At 32.0% G+C, this 22,643-nt stretch overlaps 1 protein-coding gene across 1 annotated transcript in view; it reads left to right on the top strand.

Annotated features, from left to right (window-relative positions):
- Window positions 1-22,643, top strand: part of RPS6KA6 (ribosomal protein S6 kinase A6) — a 216,572-nt gene that overhangs the window by 134,313 nt on the left and 59,616 nt on the right. Inside the window, exons 7-17 of the mRNA XM_049644017.1 lie at window positions 2,259-2,365; window positions 2,896-2,933; window positions 9,947-10,089; window positions 13,648-13,718; window positions 13,955-14,043; window positions 14,854-14,912; window positions 18,112-18,214; window positions 18,847-18,977; window positions 19,419-19,541; window positions 20,060-20,149; window positions 21,137-21,295. Of these exons, the coding sequence (XP_049499974.1) occupies window positions 2,259-2,365; window positions 2,896-2,933; window positions 9,947-10,089; window positions 13,648-13,718; window positions 13,955-14,043; window positions 14,854-14,912; window positions 18,112-18,214; window positions 18,847-18,977; window positions 19,419-19,541; window positions 20,060-20,149; window positions 21,137-21,295 (1,113 nt within the window). The remainder of the gene's footprint in view (window positions 1-2,258; window positions 2,366-2,895; window positions 2,934-9,946; window positions 10,090-13,647; window positions 13,719-13,954; window positions 14,044-14,853; window positions 14,913-18,111; window positions 18,215-18,846; window positions 18,978-19,418; window positions 19,542-20,059; window positions 20,150-21,136; window positions 21,296-22,643) is intronic.

Here is a 22,643-nt window from a genome sequence, read left to right as displayed (position 1 = left end):
GTTTTTAATTATCTGAATTATCTTAGATAACTTTATAATATGTGTGTGTGTGTGTGTGTGTGTGTGTGTATACCATTTTAAAGATATGGGAGGTTGCTTATGATATAAGTGGGTAAAAAGGAGGACACTAAGTAGTATACAGCGTGATCTTAAATATGCTAAAACACACATGCACTCATACATACACAAACAATTTGAAGAGCAGACAACGAAAGCCTAACAGGGTGCTAGGGTTTTAAGTGATGTTTTTTCATGGGTTCATTTGTGATAGGGTGATTAGTGAATAGGAAAGCATTAATGGTACTGAAACTAAAACCGAGTTGAAATATAGCCGGCAGAAGTGGCTTCTGGGAAAGAGGTACTTCTTAAGTAGTTCTTAGGAATTAGTATTCCTGACTTCAAATCCTAGACCTGCTTCTTACTAGCTATGTTATTCTGGGCAAGATATTTTATCACTTTGTCTCTTTGTCTCTTTTTCCATATGTAAGGTGGTGATAATACCTACTTCATAGGGTTGTTTGAAAGAGTGTAATAGCATAATGAATGTAAAGTTACTGGCATATAATTGCTACTTATTAAGTTTCTTATTTGTGTCTCTCATGAGGCTTTTAACACAGTTTAATGACAAAATAATATGCTTGCCATAAAGCTTAGGCAAAGACTCTAATTTAGAGTTTGAAATTTTTTTGTTTAAGGTTTTCTTATGTGTTAGGTTTAAATGAAAGTTTTGATTAGCCTTCCTGAGAAGTTAAATAAGTAACAAACATATTTATTCTTCATAAAGTATCAAGTGAAAATTATGTTCATATACTTTTACCATTATATTCAGATGAACTCTGAAATTTAGATAATGCACAACTTTGTTTTTCTATAGATCATTTTCAGAAGTAGGCAGAGTTTCAAAATTTATCTTTAACTGCTCATTCTCTGAAATTTTACTAGTAACCTAAGTCTGTATTATGTAATTCAGTGACCATAATAATAAATAGGCAGTTCAGTTACAAGATTTTATGATGTTTCATTCAAATTTTGAGCTTTCCTAATAATTCAGAGATTTCTTTAATGAAAATAGCTAATTTCTAGACAAGTTATTTGTTTTGCCATTCAGAAGCCTTTGATAAATCTTAAAAATTACATCTAATGTTTGAGTAGTACCCAATTTTGTGTGTAAATTTAACACTCAGGAATGAATATAGACATAAACCTATAAATAATTATGCCTCATGGTTAAATACATAGCATTCTACAATTTACAAAGCTTTTTTCCACATAAACTAATATGTTTTTTTCCAAAAAGTTAATGTTAATTTTTTTTGAGAGAGAGAGACAGAGTGTGAGAGGGGGAGGCGCAGAGAGAGAGGGGGAGACACAGAATCCGAAGCAGGCTCCAGGCTCTGAGCTGTCAGCACAGAGCCCGACATGGGGCTTGAACCCACAAGCTGTGAGATCATGACCTGAGCTGAAGTCAGACGCTTAACTGAATGAGCCACACAAGCCCCCTAACATGGCTTTTAAAATAACCTTGTTAGGTAGATATAGCAAGTGTTATTATCCTTATTTTACAGCTTTAGAAACTAAAGCCTAGAGGGCTAAGTAGCATGTCAAACATTACACTGCTAATCTGATTCTAATTCCAGTACTCTTTTCACTTCACCATAGCAGCTTTATTCCCAGGCACAAAATGAGGAATAATATATCATTAAACCCAAGTACTTTACCAGCAGAAGGGGCCTAGAGCTACTCTTTAGGTTAGATACTGGGTTTAGAACTTGTTTAATGTAAGAGTTACTAATTTAACATCTTGTGTTGGTATACTAGAAACTTTGGGTTAGTTAGAGCTGTTAATAGTGAAATTCCTGAGAAGTGATAGTAGACAGTGAAAGAGAAAATGTAGAAATAGTGGAATTACCAATGGTACACCAAAATATCCTATAAACTTCAAAGATCCTGAGAATATGACTACATTGTAGCAGAGTACTAAAATTAATAATTGCATTATGACACTAAAGTGTTACAAAAAGGTAAATCCTGCAGAGTACATTCAATGTAGAAGATATATAAACTCCATAATATGTTTTAGGAAGATTTGCATTAAAACAGTATTAAAGAGAAGAATTCCTAAAGAGTTAATTTCATCTACCTACTTATCTTATTTTTTTTAATTAACCTAGATTTGTCTGTTTATTCATTTTTAAAGAAGTAAATTTTTAAAATTCAATATTGAAGAAACGATCAAATGGTAAATTATTGCATTCTAGGTTCTGTTTACAGAGGAAGATGTGAAATTCTACCTTGCAGAACTGGCACTTGCTTTGGATCATCTGCACCAATTAGGAATTGTATATAGAGACCTGAAACCAGAAAAGTAAGGCTATATTCTCCTTATGAATCCCTGTCACCAGTATTTCTATAATTACAGTTTTCTCCACTGTTTTGTTTTTAAAATTATGTGAAAATATACATGAATTATGCAATTATATGAAACTTATTTATAACAAGTAATATTTATGAGGTACCCATTGATTTTTAAAATTTTTTTAATGTTTATTTTTGAGAGAGAGAGAGAGGAGAGAGAGAGAGAGCGCGCGTGGGGAAGGGAAAGAGAGAAGGAGACACAAAATCCCAAGCAGGCTCCAGGCTCTGAGCTGTCAGCACAGAGCATGATGCAGGACTCAAACTCATGAGCCTTGAGATCATGACCTGAGACGAAGCCAGATGCTTTAACTGACTGAACCATCCAGGCGCACTGAGATACTCATTGATTTTAAGTTAATCATTTAAATATTTTCCAGTAAATTAAATAGATACCATTTTTAAGTTTATGATGATTTTTATGTAAATGAATATATAAAAATATTTGATTCCATCTTGTTGAATGTGAATTTTGATTTACAGCATTTTGCTTGATGAAATAGGACATATCAAGTTAACAGGTATGCAGATTTTCTTATTTTACTCTATTTTATAATTTTATTTAATATATATCTGACTAAGCCTGTTTTCTTTTTTCTTTGACTTAATTTGTATTTTATTCATCTCTTTAGTGAACTAAAATTCATTTAAAAAGTAGATAAGGTAGCTCTCAATATGTTCTAATTGTAATACCAAAAATTTATACAATAGAGTCACTATCCTAATTATCAAATGACATTTGGCATGCTAGGTAAAAACATTATCTTAGTTAATCTCAACTATAAGATTTATCATAAGTAGTTATCACGTTTGAAGTGTAGTGAATTATAAACTTTTAAACCAAGTATTTCAGAATCAGAAGTTCCTTTTTTTCTTTATTTGTGAAAACATGTTTTATTTTTCCTTATTTTGAATATCGAGGGTTTACTATAAGACAAGGTGCTAAATCCTTACAGGATTCTTAGGCATAAAATATATCTATTATACCATTTAAAAAATTTTCATTTTCAAATAATTGTAGACTCATAGTAAGTTGCAAAAATAGTACTGAGAGGACCTGTGTACCCGTCACTCAGCTTTCCCAAATGGTGACATATTATGAAATTGCAGTGCTTTATTAAACCCTGGAAATTAATTGGTATAGTACAATTCACTGGACCATATACTTTACTTGGATTTCACTAGTTTTTGCATGCATGTATTTTTTTGTTTGTGTATAATTCTATGGCATTTTTGTCACATATATATTTTATTACCACCACTATAATGAATATGCAAAATTGTTCTACAATTGCAAAAGAACTCTCTTGTGCTTCCCATTTACAGTTATGTCTTCCCTCCTCCTACTCTCACATCTGGTATCACTTATTTATTCTACAACTCTAGTTTTGTTATGTTGAGAATATGATATAAATGCAACCACACAGTACCCATTCTGGACATTTATCCTAGAGAAATAAAAACTTATGTGCACATAAAAACCTATACACGAATTTTCATAGCAGCTCTATTTGTAATAGCCCAAGACTGGAAATGTCCCAAATGTCCTTCAGAGAATGAATGGATAAACAAACTGATACATCCATACAATGGAGTACTACCCATGAGTAAAAAGGAAGGAACTCTTGATATATGCAACAACTTGGATGGACTCAAGGGCATTATGCTGAGTGAGTCAATCTCGAAAGGCTAATTATGTTATAAATAGATAGTAAAATCTTTATTTAATTATCAGAATATTAAAACAGAAATAAAATGAAGATGTGGTCTTTACAGAGAATTTTGGACCAGTACACTTTAAAGGTAAGTTGCTTTAAATTCCTAAGTATACTGCTTCAATGTAAAAATAAAGTATAAAGCTGTTAACTTGAAAGCTCAGGAAAATGTGACCAAGCTCAAATAAAATTTAGTAAATCTTTTTAATTCATAGCCTGATTCTCTTTTTCATATTTAAAAGATACAAAGTAGATTTAAAGGGATTGAAAGAGGAAAAGGAAAAAAATAGGAAGAGAGAATAATAGTTTTGAGATTTTATGTATTATATAATTTTTTATAGCATTCAAGTTTTTGTTGCAAAGTTGGTTAGAATTTAATTATTTTCATTTAAAAACTACAGTATACTTGTTTTGTAAGGAATGAAGAAAGGAGGTGGGAAAAAATTAGAATAAATCCTACCTATACCTCTTTTCTCCAGTAAGAGAATAATGATGTCAAATTGTTTTATATTTATATTTTATATTTAGTCTTGTAATGTGAATTTTTCTTTTATAGATTTTGGACTTAAACTGGCTGAGGAGGAAGGAATAGTTAGAGTAAATGTTAACTTATAAACAAAGGACAGAAGGCTTGTAACAGGAAGAAAATGTGATATATATATATATATATGCACATATATATACATTCATTATTGTATATGTCTTCAAAGAAATCTTTATGGCATCTTAAGGAAAATAGATTTAATTGTTAAAAAAATATATATATATGCACATATTAGATTTAATTGATAAAAAAATATATATATGCACAATTCAATCTATTTTCCTCAAGACGCCATAAAAATTTCTTTGAAGAAATATACAATAATGAATATTAGGTAATTGACACTATTTTATAATTATAGCCTAATTCAAAGTTTTTAAATGAGTAATAAATTTATGAATTTAACCTCATAACATCCCAATCAGGTTGGTTAAAGTGTGACCATTCATAGTAAATATTCTAATAATGTTTTTTTCATTATTTCCTTTAACTTATTTTCTTTTTATTATTTCCTTCTCTTTTTCTTCCTTTCTTTTTTAATTTTTGTGTGTTTTTCTTCCATCTTCCTCTCCTTTTCCTCTTATTTTTCCTATCTTCTTCCTCCCATTTTGAATACTACAGTCAAAAGTACCAGAGACAGGCAATATCTTTCTTTTGACCTGTCTACTTTAAAAATCCTCTAGATGTAAAGAATACACTTAATGTTTAACAGGTTAGCTGGAATGGCAGTGGACTATAGAGAGGTTCATTGGTATGACTATGCTTTGAGCCTAATTGACTTCATACCAAGATTATGATTGCATAAAATAAGATCAGTAGAATGAGAATAAGTACCCTGAAAATATCTGCATACATGTCAATATATTATTTATATTGTTTTTATGTCTTACTTTTTTCTGAAACACCCCACCTTATAGTCTATATAAAATTAACCATGTAATATGACTTGCCTGTTTAGAAAATAATATTTACTCATAATATCCCACTAAAAACCATAAATTGAACACACAATTGATTTGAACTCTCTGTAGTTACTATAATGTGTTTTCTGAGGGACATAATGTAGGGTAATTTATATAAAGAGAATGGAGAAAAAATATACAGTGTCAGAAATTTATATCACACAGTACTTGAACTAGATATTTAAGAGAAAATGTATACACTAAAATAGTTTTAATAATTTTTATGGTTATCTGCAAATTAGTCACTGAAATTACTTTTACTCGTAGTAAATACTTATTATTGTTTTCTAGGCAGGCTTTTAAATTTTAAAATCATAGAATCCTTTAAGGTTACAAAGATATACCGCCCTCCCTCCCCAAAAGGAGCCTTTTTGTAGCTGAACTCTGCATTTTGTTTTTAAAATAGTGGGTTGGAGAAATCACTAATTAACATATGTTTTATTTAATCTTGTAGCTAAGTCTTATTATCATAAAAGTTTTTTTTTTTTTGTCAATTGATTGCTGAGCAAATTCTAGTGTTAAATGTCAGTTTTGTCAGAAAAAAAAACAAACAAACAGCAGAGGACCTCTATGGAGTGGTATAAATCTCTGAAAGGTAATGGAGGATAAGAAAATTCTCTTCCCTTTCTCCTCCTCTGTGGAATGGCCAAAGAAACCAGTGTTCTTCTCTGCAAGGTATGTTGTTATATTCAGCTGAACTGACCTTGAAGACTAGCCTTTATTATATTTCATCTTTGAAATGGAATGTGCAAGAGTTTAAAAGTCTCAAAATGTAGAGAAAGAAACTAATAACAGTACATTGAAAAATTTATTATGTTAAAAATCATAATTCATTCAAGTTATTATACAAGGATAAATGAATTTTAAATGAAAATATTAAACATGGTTAGAAAATTAGTTTTGAGGGATGATAAAATTATTAATGTTGGTATTTTATTTTAAGAGCAATGTAGGGCTACAGCTTTTTTTTAATCACTTATAGAATTAAGATATAATTTACATACAGTAAAACTCATTCTTCAGATCCTTGTGGTGATGGAACTATTCTGTATCATGGCAACATCCTTGTCAGTATTGTGGCTGTGATATTATAATATAAGTTTTGTAAGATGTTACCATGGGGGGGGGACTGGGTAAAAGGTAAATAGGATCTCTTGTAGTATTTCACATAACTGCATGTGAGTTTGCAATTGTCTCAAAATATAAAGTTTAATTTAAAAAAATCACTTTCTCATCTATAGTTCTGCAAACTTTAACAAATACATTTAGTTGTATTCCTACCACCAACATCAAGATTATGTAAGTGAGGAATCACTAAATTCTACATCGAAAACCAGTTTTACCATATATATTAACTAACTAGAATTTATATAAAAACTTGAAATAAAAAAGAGGTATAATACAATTCTACCACTCTCCACAATTTCTGCATAAGTCCTTTTTACCTTCCTTTTTACCCTACCTAAACATCCATCTGCTTTCTGTCATTACAGTTTCACCTTTTCCACAATGTAATGTACACAGAGGCATATAGTAAATAGCCTTTTGAGTCTGACTTCATTTACTTAATAAAGTGCATTTGAGATTAATCTATATTTTGTATGTATCAGTTTATTTTTTATTGCTGAATAGTGTTCCATTTTATGATGATACCATGGTTTGCTTGTCTAATCCCCAATTAAGGGGTATTTGGGTTGTTTCCAGTTTGAAAGTGATAAATAAAGCCACTGTAAATATTCATGTGCAGGTTTTATATGAATATAAATTTTTATTTCACTTGAGTAAATACAAAAGGAGTAGGATTGCTTGGTCATATGGTAAGTGTATTTTTAACTTAGTGAGAAACCTCCAAACTGTTTTCCAAGTGGTTGTACCATTTTGTATACCCATCAGCAACATAGGAGAGCTCTACTTGCTCTATCTACATCCTTGCCATTACTTGGTATTGTCAGTATTTTTATTTTAGCTCTACTAATAGGCATGTAGTAGTATCTCATTGGGGTTTTAATTTGAATGTCCCTGATAACTAACAACAGTGAGCATCTTTTTATGCATTTATTTATCTGGAGAAATGTCTGTTCAGATCTTTTGCCCATTTAAAAAATGTGTATTATTTTCTCATTATTGAATTTTGAGTTTTTAAATATACTCCAAATACAAGAGCTATATCAGGTATGCAGTTTGCAAATATTTTCTCCAGTCTGTAGCTTCTTTTTTCTTCTCTGAACAGTATTTTTTGAAGAGCAGCTTTGATTCTGATAAAGTCCAATTATCAACGTTTTTCTTTAATGAATTATATTTTGATGTTGTATCTTAGAAATCATTGCCTAACAAAAGATCACAAAGATTTTCTTTTTATTCTTTTGAAAATTTTAGTTTTATGTTTTACATTTAGTTCTGTGGTTCATGTTTAGTTAATTTTTTATGGTATGAGGATGTTTTTGGTATGAGGATTAATAGGATATTAATCCTATTGTTCTGTCACCATTTGTTGTTAAGAACTTTCTTCATGGAATTGCTTTTACACCTTTATCAGGAATCAATTGACAATATATAGCAAGTTCTAATACAGCACATGTGCACATGTGATCTTTTAAAAAATCACTTCACTGTGAATAATTACATATAATAAAAAGCACAGGACTTATGGGAGAAATGGGGTTAGGGATTTAACACTCAAATATATAACCAGTGCACACTAAAGAAGTTGATAAAAATGACAACATTATTTTACATAATCTAAATGTTTAAGAATATGTAAATACTACAATAAAAAGGTACCTTACCTTGAAAAAAATCCTGATATTTGCCTGTAGAATTGTTGTCAGAAAGGTTGCAGTATGTTGGTTATTGTGAAGTGGTAGAAGATAGATTATGTGGAATTGGGAGGAAGATTGTAACACTACAGGTGGGCAGGAGTAGCTCATAATACACATAATGAGCTGAAATCTGGCAGATGTTTGGGGTATGTGCATGTATCTATCATTACTTGGCTTGGTTCAACTAGGTGCATTTTTTTAAGTATTTATTTTTGAGATGGGGTGAGGGGTAGAGCGAGGGCTACAGAGGATCTAAAGCAGGCTCTGTGCTGACAGCAGAGAGCCCTATGTGGGTCTCTAACTCATCAACTGAGATCACAAACTGAGCCAAAGTCAGACACTTAACTGACTGAGCCACCCAGGCACCCCCAGCTAGGTTCAGTTTTATAGTGTCTCACCTAGTGTTTCTTATAGACAAAATTGCATATAAACCACACATTAAGTCAAACCCATTTGAAATTTGTGTTATGCTTAAATTGTTCTCTAATATATCAATCATGCTGGAATAAATTTGCATTTTCAAAACAAGCATTATAGCAGAACTGTATGTGTTAGTCTATTCTTGGGCACTCTCCTTTTGCATTGATATATACACATGTAGCCTTTCTCCAATGCCACACTTTCTTGATTACTGTAGCTTTATCATAAGTTTTGTAGTGAAGTTGTGTAAGTCCTTCATTGGTTTTCTTCATCAAAATTATTTTGGCTATTCTATTTTCTTGAGTCTTTTTTATAAATTTTAAGTTTAGTTTTCTTTTATTTTTACAAAATAAATCTTACTGGGACTTTATTAAAGTTTCATTGACACTGTAGATCAGTATTTTGGGACTTGATATCTTTAACAACATTGAATCTTCCAAACCATGCATACAATATGTCTCTCCACTTATTTAGATCTACTTTGATTTCTTTCATAGGTGTTTCTAATTTTTAGCATGCAGGTCTTACATCTACTTTGTATATATGCCTGTGGATTTCATGCAGGTTTTTTTGGTGGTATTATAAATGGTACTTTTTACATTTCAACTTCCAATTTTCACTGCTAATACATAGGAATGATTGTTTTTTATATATTGGTACCTTTAGCTCTTTGAAAGCCTTAAACAAAAATGGAAGCTCAAAAGCATAATTTGCTTTTTTAGTGTTTTAAAAAGTGTCTCTTTTGTGTCTTAGTCTATTTTAAAACTTAGAACAGTATGACAGCTTTGATGATTTAATTGTTGACCTCTCAAAATTGCTGAATGATATACTAATATAAATATGAAAACATGTATTTTGAGGATGGAATTTAACTGAGCAATCTCTAAATGCTCTTAAAATGGTATAATGAAATACAGGCTGTTTTCCATTATTTGTCTCACCGGAGCTTTCTTAAGAGTAATTATAGCCCATCCATGAATTGTTTTAAGTTCTAACACATAGTTTTGTTTCCTTTGGTAGTTTCTATTTTCTGAGTATCTTCAGATATATTTTTCTGTCACATTGTTATCATAGATTTTGGACTCAGCAAGGAATCTGTAGATCAAGAAAAGAAGGCTTACTCATTTTGTGGTACAGTGGAGTACATGGCTCCTGAAGTAGTAAATAGGAGAGGCCACTCCCAAAGTGCTGATTGGTGGTCATATGGTGTACTTATGGTAAGTAGTGTTATTTTTAAATTATGCCAATATAAAATTAATATTATTTAGAATTTTGTTTTAAATTTTGGAATGTGTTAGGTGAGAATAGAGTTTTGATAATTCATGATTATTTAAAAAAACCTTCTGATTGGCTAGCTGTTATAAAGGAATAATTACGATTTTGGTATTCTGATTTATTTTAAAGTTTCTAGATGAAAAGGTAAATGGTAGCATTCTTTTATAAGCTATTCAAATTTGAAACTTAGAAAAAGGCTTACCAGATTTTAGATTTCAGAATACTTTAATTTTTTTAATGCGTATTTATTTGAGAGAGAAAGCATGAGCAGGGGAGGGGCAGAAAGAGAGAGAGAGAGAGAGAGAGACCCAGATTCTGAAGCAGGTTCCAGGCTCTGAGCTGCCAACACAGAACCCGATGCAGGGCTCAAACTCACGAACTGTGAGATCATGACCTGAGCCAAAGTCGGATGCTTAACTGACTGAGCCACCCAGGCACCCCCAGGATACTTTGTTTAAATGTCACACTGGGGGGGGGGATTGCCTGGGTGGCTCAGTCAGTTAAGTGCTCGACACTTGGTTTCAGCTCAAGTCATGATCTCGCGGTTCATGGGTTTGAACCCCATATCAGGCTCCACACTGATGGTGCAGAGCCTGCCTGGAATTATCTCTCCCTCTCTCTCTTTGCCCCTTCCCAGCTTTCTCAAAAATAATAAACTTAAAAAAGTATCATATATTATTTTACTTGGGTATCACAGAATTTAGCACCTTACCATAAACTTATTGTCAAATTGTTTCAGGCACGTCCCTAGAAAGACTAAACTTTTTGTGGAGAGCAGTCATGTCTCATGCTACTTTTCATCTGTCATGATACCTAGCATAGCAGGCATAAAAACTGACTAATTTGGTATAAATTAAGAGTATATTTTCAGTATCAAGTAGGGCACTAAGTGAATAGCTGTTGAATCAATTTGTTTGTATAATCCATCTTGCTGATAATCCATTTTGCCTATTTATTACTTTATAACATACTATATGACACTTCAATATATTAGGGCCTATTATAAACCTGACATTTGTGTAGGATAGTGGGGTAGCAAAAAACTGAAGATATAATTTTGACATTTTCCATGACCAAAGAAGGCATACAATCTGGTTAGGGAAACAATTGAAATAGCTAATTGAACCATCCAAAAATATACCTTAGGAATTCAGGCAAGAAATCATATAAGTTGCTGTAGGAAAAGTGGAGGAGGTGGAGCTTAGATTAATCCCAGAAGGGTAGAAAAATTTAAATAGCTGCAAATCAAGAAGGATCATATTAGTAGCAAAGACCTAGACAACTAGTTTGAGTAGAATAGTAGTAGAGAATGAGGGTGATGGTGGAGGAAATGAGACTATATGCCAATAGGCATTTGCATGCAATACTCTGAGTAGTAGGAAACTTTTGTAGATTATTTTTTAATGTTTATTAATTTTTCATCTTTATTAATTTTGAGGGCAGGGACAGAGAGAGAGAGAGAGAGAGAGAGAGAGAGAGAGAATGAATCCCAAGCAAGGATCTCATGAACTGTGAGATCATGACCTGAGCCAATATCAATAGTCAGATGCTTAACTGACACGAGCCACCCAGACACCCCAAATTTTGTAGTTCTTTAACAAGATAGTAATTAGGGAAAAATTTATTTAAAGAAGATTAGCCTTGACAGCATTGTATAAATGGATTGTAAATAGAGGAAACTGGAAGTAGTGAGACCAACAAGGTCTCCTTACAAGACACTTGTAATATTATAGAATATAAAAGATGAAATCTTAAATATATGTCAAAGGAAGAAGTGGCTGATCTTAATAGCTGATTTAATGTCACAGATGGAGAGGGTGAAGGTCAAAGATAAAAACACCTCTAAAATTTATGAACTTTAGGGAGTTTGAAAAGAATGATAGTTCAGCAGAAAAGACATACCTGGAAAGGGCAACTGGTTTTGGAAGTGGAGAAATAGTTTATTTATAACATGTTGCATAGGTTATTACAGGTTTGTGGTTAAACCCTTGGTGGTAATAAATTAGGAGGGATCAGTGGAGACAGGATCAGAATCATCTGGAGACCTTTAAAAATACTACTTAGCCAACATGCAATTTAATTTAGGTGGGAGGTGGATTCCAGTATAATATGCTCCCACTTTTTGTCCTTGCCATTACCACCTCTGCTACTCTGGTCACCAATAGAGAACGATAACTTTAAATTTGAAAGCAGAGGACTGGAGCTTGAGAGAGACGATCCCCATATACCATACTTTCTTTGTCTTCTTTCTCTTTCTGTGGCCCCTGCCCCTACTTCTTCAACATCCAGTTAAGAAACATTACTGTAGATTTGGGAGGGAGAACTAGGACTTGAGAGAGATTGAGGCTGGAACAGATTTGAAAGTCATCAATATATAGGAAAGGGTTGAATTAATAACCTAAGGTTATGAATTCAGATAAATGAGCAGAGGACTGAAGCCAAAGTCATTACTGAATCTAAGTTCAAGACTTAAATATTAGAGATATAAAAACTTTTCTTTTTAGTGAAGTATAATGATCTTCATTTTCAAAACTAGTTTTTTACACCATTATTTAATGTTCTAGTAATCTACATTGCAATTAATATCTTAGGGAAAATGTTTATTTTTATGCCATGCGCAGCTTTCTTATTTTTTTTTAAGATACTGGTGTACATGTGTAGCTTTCTTGTTCTTTTTTTATTGCTTTTTGGAGTGAAGAGAATGATAATGGTTACATCTTTCTTTTTTTTAATTTCCCTAATGACCAATGATGTTAAGCATCTTTTCATGTGCTTATTGGCCTTTTGTGTATCTTCTTTTTTAAGGTTTTATTTAAATTCCAGGGGTACCTGGCTGGCTCAGTAGGTTGAGCATCTGACTTCAGCTCAGGTCACGACCTCACGGTTCGTGAGTTCGAGCCCCGCGACGGGCTCTGTGCTGACAGCTCAGAGCCTGGAGCCTGCTTCGGATTCTGTGTCTCTCTCTCTCTCTGCACCCCCCCCTCCACTCATGCTCTCTTTCTCTCTCTCTCTCTCTCTCTCTCTCTCTCTCTCTCAAAAATAAATAAACATTAAATTCCAGTTAGTTAATATAGAGTGTAATATTAGTTTCAGGTGTACAAAGCACTTATGAATTTGAAATGGTTCCCTGCTTAGTTTTACTTTCCATTCATTGTTAAATGTTTGCTTTAAGACCGTATCTTTGGTTTAAAAGAAAATGCTGTGTATCTATTTTCAAATTGCTTTGGTTTGGGAACCTAGCCAGATTAGATAGGACTGAAAAAAAAAAAAAACTGGTTGGTTTCATTTGCTACAGGTCACCTATCAGTTGGGCTATACATAGTGAGGTACCAGCAGTGCATTTCCTTAATTGACTTACTTTTCTGTTCCTATTTTGACCTATCGTGTAGATCCTTCATCATTTGATGATCATGTATTACAAGTCTCAGTTGTTTTCCTAAAAAATTTTATCATATATTCTAAGCTCTGGCAAATTATGTGTTACTTTTTGTTTGTTTTAGTTTGAAATGCTTACTGGTACTCTGCCATTTCAAGGTAAAGACAGAAATGAGACCATGAATATGATATTAAAGTAAGTGTAAACAGTTATTTTTTTTTTCTTCTGGGAAAAATTCCTTGTTTTCAGTTTCTTGAAATTTGTTTTCAATTGACACAAAAGAACACTTTTTCACACTGTCTTATTTTCTTCTCCTACCATATACGGGACATTATTTTTCATTGTTAAAACATTCTTTTAAGTTCTTTTTTAGATTTGTCAATTTAAAGTATGTCTAGATTTAAATGAAATTTTCTAAAAATCTTTTTCAGAGCAAAACTCGGAATGCCTCAGTTTCTTAGTGCTGAAGCACAAAGTCTACTAAGGATGTTATTCAAAAGAAATCCAGCAAATAGACTGGGTATTATTTATTGCCTTAACTTTTACAAAAATACACTGCCTGTTTTGGGAGGATCATTGTACCTTTATGTTTTCTGGCCTAGTTCATTTACTGCTGCTATATATTTACACCTACGAGTTTGCATTTTGTAAGCACATAGATCCAGTAAACTCTGTTTTGTCCATGATTTAACAATAGTCTAGCTATTCAGAACTTCCATTTAATATATGTCATTATGTATATCATATGGATTACTTCTTTTGAAATAATTCACAGAATTCTCCCTTATATAGGTAATCTTTTTAGATATTTGAAGGTGATTATTTTGTCCCTTCAAGTATTCTTTGAGATAAATATGTTTCCATAGCCACTCATTATTTGGCCACTTTCTGATAGCCTTTCCTTGGATCCAAATGTGATTATATTATTTAATTTTTGTGTTAAAATTTTAATATCACTTTATTATATTTCACTTTGTAATTTGGCTTTGAGATACTAAGCCATAAGTTTAATTGTGAAATATATATATATATATATATATATATATACATACATATATATATATGTTTTAGTGATGTGTTAAACATTATTTTTATTTGATTTAGAAGGAATTTCATTATTTCATCATACTTTATATGCTTCAGTGTGAGCATCAGTTATGTTTTATTATATTAAATTGAAAAAAACCCAAAATATCAAATAAGAAATAATAAACATTTCACTGCAAGGAGTATATGAAAGGTGTATTCGTTTGTACAGATAACAGCAGAGAAGCCAGGTAGAAAGATTAAAAATAATTATACCAGTAAAAAATTATTTCCTTTTTTATAGGTTCAGAAGGAGTTGAGGAAATCAAAAGACATCTTTTTTTTGCAAATGTTGACTGGAATGTAAGTTCAGTTGTAAGTTCAGTAGAAACTTTGTCACTGAGTGACTTAATATGAATTAACACTGAAGAATAAAATGCTCATATTTGGGCTTTGCTGATAAACTTAATCTTTTTTTTTTTTTTTTTTTTGATATGAGGGTTTTACTTAGAGGTGTAGATGTCATGGCAATTACCTTGAACCAGTAGGTGTGTGGATGATATTTAGTAAATTTTTGTCTCTCATATGTTTTACCTGTTAAGTGTGGTTACTATTTTCCCCTGTTCTAGGTTGGGGAATGTGAAGGAGGAAGAGATAGAGGTGAGGAGGTGAATGATAAGGCAAATTCTTAAAGAAAATGAATTCTAATTCATTTCTCTTCCTCCTTCATACTCCCCAATCTAAATGTGGTAGATAACCACACTTAACAGGTAAAAAGTCTCTGCACAGTGAAGGAAACAATCAACAAAACTAAAAGGCAATCAACAGAATTGGGGAAGATATTTGTAAATGACATATCTGATAAAGGGCTAATATCCAAAATCTATAAAGAACTTATAAAACTTAACACCCAAAAAATGAATAATCCAAACAAAAGTGTGCAGAAGACATGAATAGACATTTTTTCAAAGACATCCAGATGGCCAACAGACACATAAAAAGATAATCAACTTCACTCATCATCAGGGAAATACAAATCAAAACTACAGTGAGATTTCACCTCATACAAGTCAGAATGGCTAAAATTAACAACCCAGGAAACAACAGATTTGGAGAAAGGGGAACCTTCTTATACTGTTGGTGGGAATGCAAATTGGTGCAGCCACTCTGGGAAAACAGTATGGAGGTTCCTCACATAAAGGTACAACTACCCTACTATCCAGAAATTCTACTACTAGGAATTTGCCCAAAGGATAAAAAAAAAGAAGGGATAAATGCACCCCAATGTTTACAACAGTATTATCAGCAATAGCCAAAGTATGGAAGGAACACAAATGTTCATAAACTGACGAATATAAAAAGAAGTTGTAGTATATATATAGAATAGAATATTACTCAGCCATTAAAAACTAATGAAATCTTGCCATTTGCAATGACATAGATGTAGCTAGAGTGTACTATGCTAAGCAAAATAAGTCAGTCAGAGAAAGATCCCATATGATATCACTCATATGTGGAATTTAAGAAACAAAACAGATGAACATACGGGGAAGAAGAGGCAAACCAAGAAAGAGACTCTTAACTCTAGAGAACAAAATGATAGTGGATGGGGGAATGGGTTAAACAGGTGATGGGCATTAAGGAGGGCACCTGTTATGATGAGCACAGGGCGTGGTATGTAAGTGATGAATCACTAAATTATATACCTGAAATTAATATTGCACTGTTTGTTAACTAGCTGGAATTTAAATAAAAACTTGGAAAAAGTGACTTATTTTTTATAATTGTAAAATTGCATAACAGAAACCGTTAGTATTAATACCCTAAAAGACCACTCAATGGGCACGCTACATGGGAGTCTGCCCTGTGTTATATGTATGTGCTTCTTTCCCTGGTGTCCTTTTATCCCCGTGTCACTTTTTTTCCCCTTTTTTCTTTTAAACATAATTTATTGCCAGATTGTTTTCCATAAAACAGCCAGTGCTCATCCCAGCAGGTGCCCTCCTCAATGCCCATCACCCACTTTCCCCTCTCCCCCACCCCCCCCATCAACCCTCAGCTTGTTCTCAGTATTTAAGTCTTTTATGGTTTGCCTCCCTCCCTCTCTGTAACTTCCCCCCCTTCCCCTCCCCCATGGTTCTCTGTTAAGTTTCTCAGGATCCACATGAGTGAAAACATATGGTAACTGTATTTCTTTGCCTGACTTATTTCACTTAGCATAATGCTCTCCAGTTCCATCCACATTGCTACAAATGACCAGATTTCATTCTTTCTCATTGTCAAGTAGTACTCCATTGTATATATAAACCACATCTTCTTTATCCATTCATCAGTTGATGGACATTTAGGCTCTTTCCATAATTTGGCTATTGTTGAAAGTGCTGCTATAAACATTGGGGTACAAGTGCCCCTATGCATCAGCACTCCTCTATCCCTTGGGTAAATTCCTAGCAGTGCTATTGCTGGGTCATAGCGTAGATCTATTTTTAATTTTTTGAGGAACCTCCACACTACTTTCCAGAGTGGCTGCACCCGTTTGCATTCCCACCAGCAGTGCAAGAGGGTTCCCATTTCTCCACATCCTCTCCAACATCTATAGTCTCCTGATTTGTTCATTTTAGCCACCCTGACTGGCATGATGTGGTATCTCAGTGTGGTTTTGATTTGTATTTCCCTGATGAGGAGTGACGTTGAACATCTTTTCATGTGTCTTGTGGCCATCTGGGTGTCTTCTTTAGAAAAATGTCTATTCATGTCTTCTGCCCATTTCTTCACTGGTTTATTTTTTTTTTCTAATGCTTATCTACTCTTCCTTTCTTCTTAAGTATACAAACTGCAAATTCCTTTTTTTTTCATTATTCTCATATCTAAACAGTTTATGTCCATTGTGTTTAATTTAAATAACAAAAGAATATAATGTTTATTTATTTAAATAAATGAAAATCAAAGTAATTCTCTATTAATATTCCCCCACTGTGGGTCTGTGACCTTTTAAAAAAGTTGCTTTCAAAAAAATGGGAGTAGATTGTATACATTTTAAGATGTTTTAAATGTGTTTCAAAAACATAAATTTTAGGAATTTAAATTTTGGACAAGATTACATTTTTGAATTATATAAGAAGAGTCATAAACAGTGTATTTAATGCATTTTTAATGTAAAAACAAAATGTTTTAGGTGAGATATATACTTCTTGAAGATAGTCTATTAATTTTGAAATTCTTGAATGTTGCCAGGTGTTTCTGCATGGTCACATTGTGGTATATTCTGTATGGTTATTTTACTAATGCAAATTCAAGTCAGTTTTTGATATCAAAATTGAATATCATTCCTTGTGAATACAACCTTTGGCATCAGTGCTGTGTTTCCTGGTCTTGTTTCATTGTGTATATTATCTCTCAAATTTTGACAATTTGGTTAATGGGTATCTGAAGCCTGTTAAAATTTTATTTATTAAATTGTGAGCTTCTGTTAAAGACTGTGAATATTATGTTCTGCTTTCCCTTACAAAATATAATTTTAGAGTGTTAATATGATTTTGCGCTACCCTGTTGTTTCTTCTAGAAATTATATAGAAGAGAAGTTCAACCTCCTTTCAAACCGGCTTCTGGAAAACCAGATGATACTTTTTGTTTTGATCCTGAATTTACTGCAAAAACACCTAAAGGTATTGCATATTTGTTATATGTAACATTGGGGCTTTCATTCAATTAGATGGTTAAAAAATAAACTAGCTTCTTAGGTAAAACTAAATGATTTTTAAGTTTGCAGATAATTGATTGCCCTTTATGAAAGTGCAGAACTTATATACATCATTGTTGCACATCTTTCAAACAGAGGATTTAAATAGGAAATATTTATCAGGGAAGTAGGGGCTAGAGCAAAGGGTAAAATTTTTTCTTCCTTCTTTTAAATGTCCTTTCACATGCTAATGAATTATAGGTTAAGGGGTAGGAGGTAAGACATGACATATATAACGGACTCGTAAAATTTATAATTTAATAAGTTCTACTTATAGTAGCATGTATTTCACACGTTCATCCAGCAAATATTGAATGCCAACAAATATTGAAGGTACTAAGCAGTGAAGATGTAGCAGTGAACAGGGAGGCAACAATTACAATCCATGGGGCTTGCATACTAGCATGAGGAGACAGATAATATATGATTAATCAAATACATGATATACTATGTCTGATGGTAGCAATTAATGGTTTCTTTTATATTTAAAGAAATGCTAACATTTCATATCACATAATTCTGTGTAGTTCTAATTAAATAATATTATTTGGATATTAGATTCTCCTGGTTTGCCAGCTAGTGCTAATGCTCATCAACTCTTCAAAGGATTCAGCTTTGTGGCAACTTCTGTTGCAGAAGAATATAAAATCACTCCTGTTACAAGTGCAAATGTGTTACAAATTGTTCAGGTAAATTTCACCTAATCAGATTATTCAGTGTAGGGATAACTATTTCTTTCAGTTATTGCTAATGGATTTACAGTAATTTTTAAGTGATGTTTAACTTCTAAATTGATCTCTATGTATAATATGATTTAAAGGTGTCACAATATGTTTTGGAAAAAAAGCAGACAGTAATTAACCTTTACTTATATTTACGTAATCTCCTCTGGCAAGAAAAGTGTAATGGCAGTGTATAAGCTGGTTGATTTATTGTATTGGCTTTGGGGATCTAGAAAACCTAAAATTTAGGATCAGCTCAGAATCTCTTTAAACCTTTTACAAATACTGATAAAACTTATCTAAAATATTTTTAAAAAATATTTAAGATTAATGCATATTTAGGAGAGAAGATAAAAAAGTGAACATATTTCATTCTCCTTAGTATCTTACTTTTAAAAAAAAAAACAGATAAATGGAAATTCCGGACAATTTGCTGAATTATATGAACTAAAAGAAGATATTGGTGTTGGCTCCTATTCTGTTTGCAAGCGATGCATACATACAGCTACGAACATGGAATTTGCAGTGAAGGTATTATCTGAGTCTAACTCTTTTGTTTGTTTATATATATATATATATATATATATATATATATATATAAATTAAAGGTTAACTGACAGACATTTTTCAGTGGCAAGTGGAGATAGCAAAGATAAAATAATGAGGAAAAGTCTTAAGACTTAATATTTTCATTTGCATTTCTAAAACTTTATTTTGGAGGAATGGTGTATTTCATGAATGTCTTGTTTTAGTTTTATTTTAATATAATATGTTAAAATTGTTCAATTGTGACAATTACTGTCACATTTGAATCACATTATCAGTTGGTATAGTTTCAGTTATATAGAATATAGGAAAGTGTTAAGGATGGTGTATTTTTTATTGTTAAGTTTCATTATAGGAAATTTTTAAATGTTAAAATAATGCGAAGTAGGCATCATTCTTCAGTTTTTAGTGTTTGCTTAAAATATGACCAAATTAAAATATTTCATTCACTTTTAGGTAAAGAAAATAATTTGGTTTTCTCTGAGATTTTTCTTATTTCTTAGATCATTGACAAAAGTAAGAGAGACCCTTCAGAAGAAATTGAAATATTAATGCGCTATGGACAACACCCCAACATTATTACTTTAAAGGATGTAGGTATCTAAAATCTATATATCAGATAATAAGATAATGACGTTATGACTTGGTACTTTATTTTCTTTTTGAAACTTTTCCTGTTTATGGTATATTCTACTTTTATGCCACAAAATCTCAAAATTCTTAAATTTCCCACTTCAGTTCTTTTTCCCCCCTGTGGTTCTATACTCCTACCCTTCTTATACAACATCAAAAAGGAACTATGATGATAGGTGTCCTGATTACTTGAATATATTCTAGCTCATTAACTAGTCAACATTATAGCCAGCACCATTTATTATCCTAAAGTACTATAAATATAGAAGATATAGGAGATTGGGAAACTGCCAAATTCTAAAATATTTTACTTTCTTGGTTATACAGTAAATAGCTATAACATTATGGATTGTTTCTTGAGTGAAATAGTATTATGCATTTTGATTTGTAATCTTTAAGCAGTAGTTTGTTATACACACACACACACACACACACACACACACAGCATATACACTAACATCTCACATGCCCTAGTGAAAGGGTACATGTATTTCTCTTATTTATTTTCCTTGATATACTAGTTGAATTCAATAAATATTTAAGACACCATATCAGATAATGGATTTTGGGAATGATATTTAAAAACAATGTGTTTACTGCCAGAAGGAAGCTTATTGTTAGTAGGGAACAGAAGTGGCTATAATATAGTAAAAAAAAAATAAGATAGATTCCATTTTAGAGGCACAGATTCCTATTGTTCCATTTATATAATTTAATGAATTATAATTTACAACTTCAAAAGTTAATAAAATTATATGTTTTACATATCTCAATACTGTAGGAGGTTGTTTATCCAGTTTAATCTTCAGTGTAGTCTGTACTATATTAACAGTAAAGGGATAATGTCCTTTTTGACCACTAGAGCTTCACTAGAAAAGGAAAGTAAATATAATTTTAACATTTAAGAATTATAATTAAAAATAACATTAAATTTTCTTTTTTTTTAGGTTTATGATGATGGTAGATATGTTTACCTTGTTACGGATTTGATGAAAGGAGGAGAACTACTTGACCGTATTCTCAAAAAAAAGTGTTTCTCAGAACGGGAAGCTAGTGATGTACTGTTTGTAATAATTAAGACAGTTGACTATCTTCATTGTCAAGGAGTAAGTTGTAGTTATATTCTCCCCTTCTATTATAGGACTTATATCTTAATAAAAATATATCTAGGAGATGCCACCCAAAATGAATTAATTTTCCTGTAACATGTATTTCTATAGAGGATATCCTAAGAAAACCCATAATGTAGTAAAATTTATAGATTTAGGAAATTGGGTAATACTTTATTAATTCTCTTTACTCTGCTTGTTGCCCTGATTTAAAAACATATTAGTTTTAAAAGTGGTTTGTAACCTTGACTTTGAAATTATTAAAAAGTCAAACAAAATAATTAGCCAAGGACGTGTTGTGAACATTATTCAAATTATAATGTATCTAACATACAAAGTTCTAGAAGTAAAAGGACGGTATATCTTTTTGGGGGAGGTATAGATGACACACAATGTTACATTAGTTGCAGTTGTACAACATAGTGATTTAACAACTCTATACATTATGCTGTGCTCACCACAAGTGCAGCTACTGTCTGTCACCATACAATGCTATTTCATTACCAGTGACTATATTCCCTATGCCATACATTTTATTTCTGTGGCTTACTTATTCCATAACTGGAAGCATGCATCTCCCATTCCTCTTCACCCATTTTGCCCATACCACCACCTAATACTATCTAGAAACCACCATCTTGTCTCTGTATTTATAGGTCTGATTCTGCTTTTTATTTGTTATTCATTTTTTTTTATATTTCACTTAAGAGTAAAATTATATGGTATTTGTCTTTCCCAGTCTGACTCATTTTACTTAGATAATACCCTCCAGGTCCATCCATGTTGTTGAAAATGGCAAGCTCTAATCTTTTATGGCTGTGTAATAATATCCCATCACACACACATACACGCACACACATATCCTATCTTCTTTATCCATTCACATATGGATGGACATTTGGGTTGCTTCCATATCTTGGGTATTGTAAATAATGCTGCAATAAACACAGGGGTGCCTATATCTTTTTCAATTAGTATTTTTGTTTTCTTTGTGTAAATACTACTAGTATTATTAGATCATATGGTATTTCTATTTTTCTTTTTTTTGTTTTTTTTGAGGGATCTCCATACTGTTTTCCACACTGGTTGTACCAATTTACTTAACATTCCCATCAACAGTGCACGAGACTTCCTATTTTCCACATCCTTGCTACCACTTGTTATTACTTGTCTTTTTGATTCTAGCCATTTGATAATTGTAAGGTGGTAACTCATTGTGGTATCGATTTGCATTTCCTGATGATGAAATGCATCTTTTCATGTGTCTGTTGGCCATCTGTATGTCTTCTTTACAAAAATTTCCAGAGGACTATATATCTTGACCCTTGCCAACCCCTCCTCCAAA

Source organism: Panthera uncia, chromosome X (assembly GCF_023721935.1).
Source record: "Panthera uncia isolate 11264 chromosome X, Puncia_PCG_1.0, whole genome shotgun sequence".
Taxonomy (NCBI): Eukaryota; Metazoa; Chordata; class Mammalia; order Carnivora; family Felidae; genus Panthera; species Panthera uncia.
The sequence above is the reverse complement of the archived record's forward strand: the minus strand, read 5'-3'. Positions and strand labels throughout refer to the sequence as shown.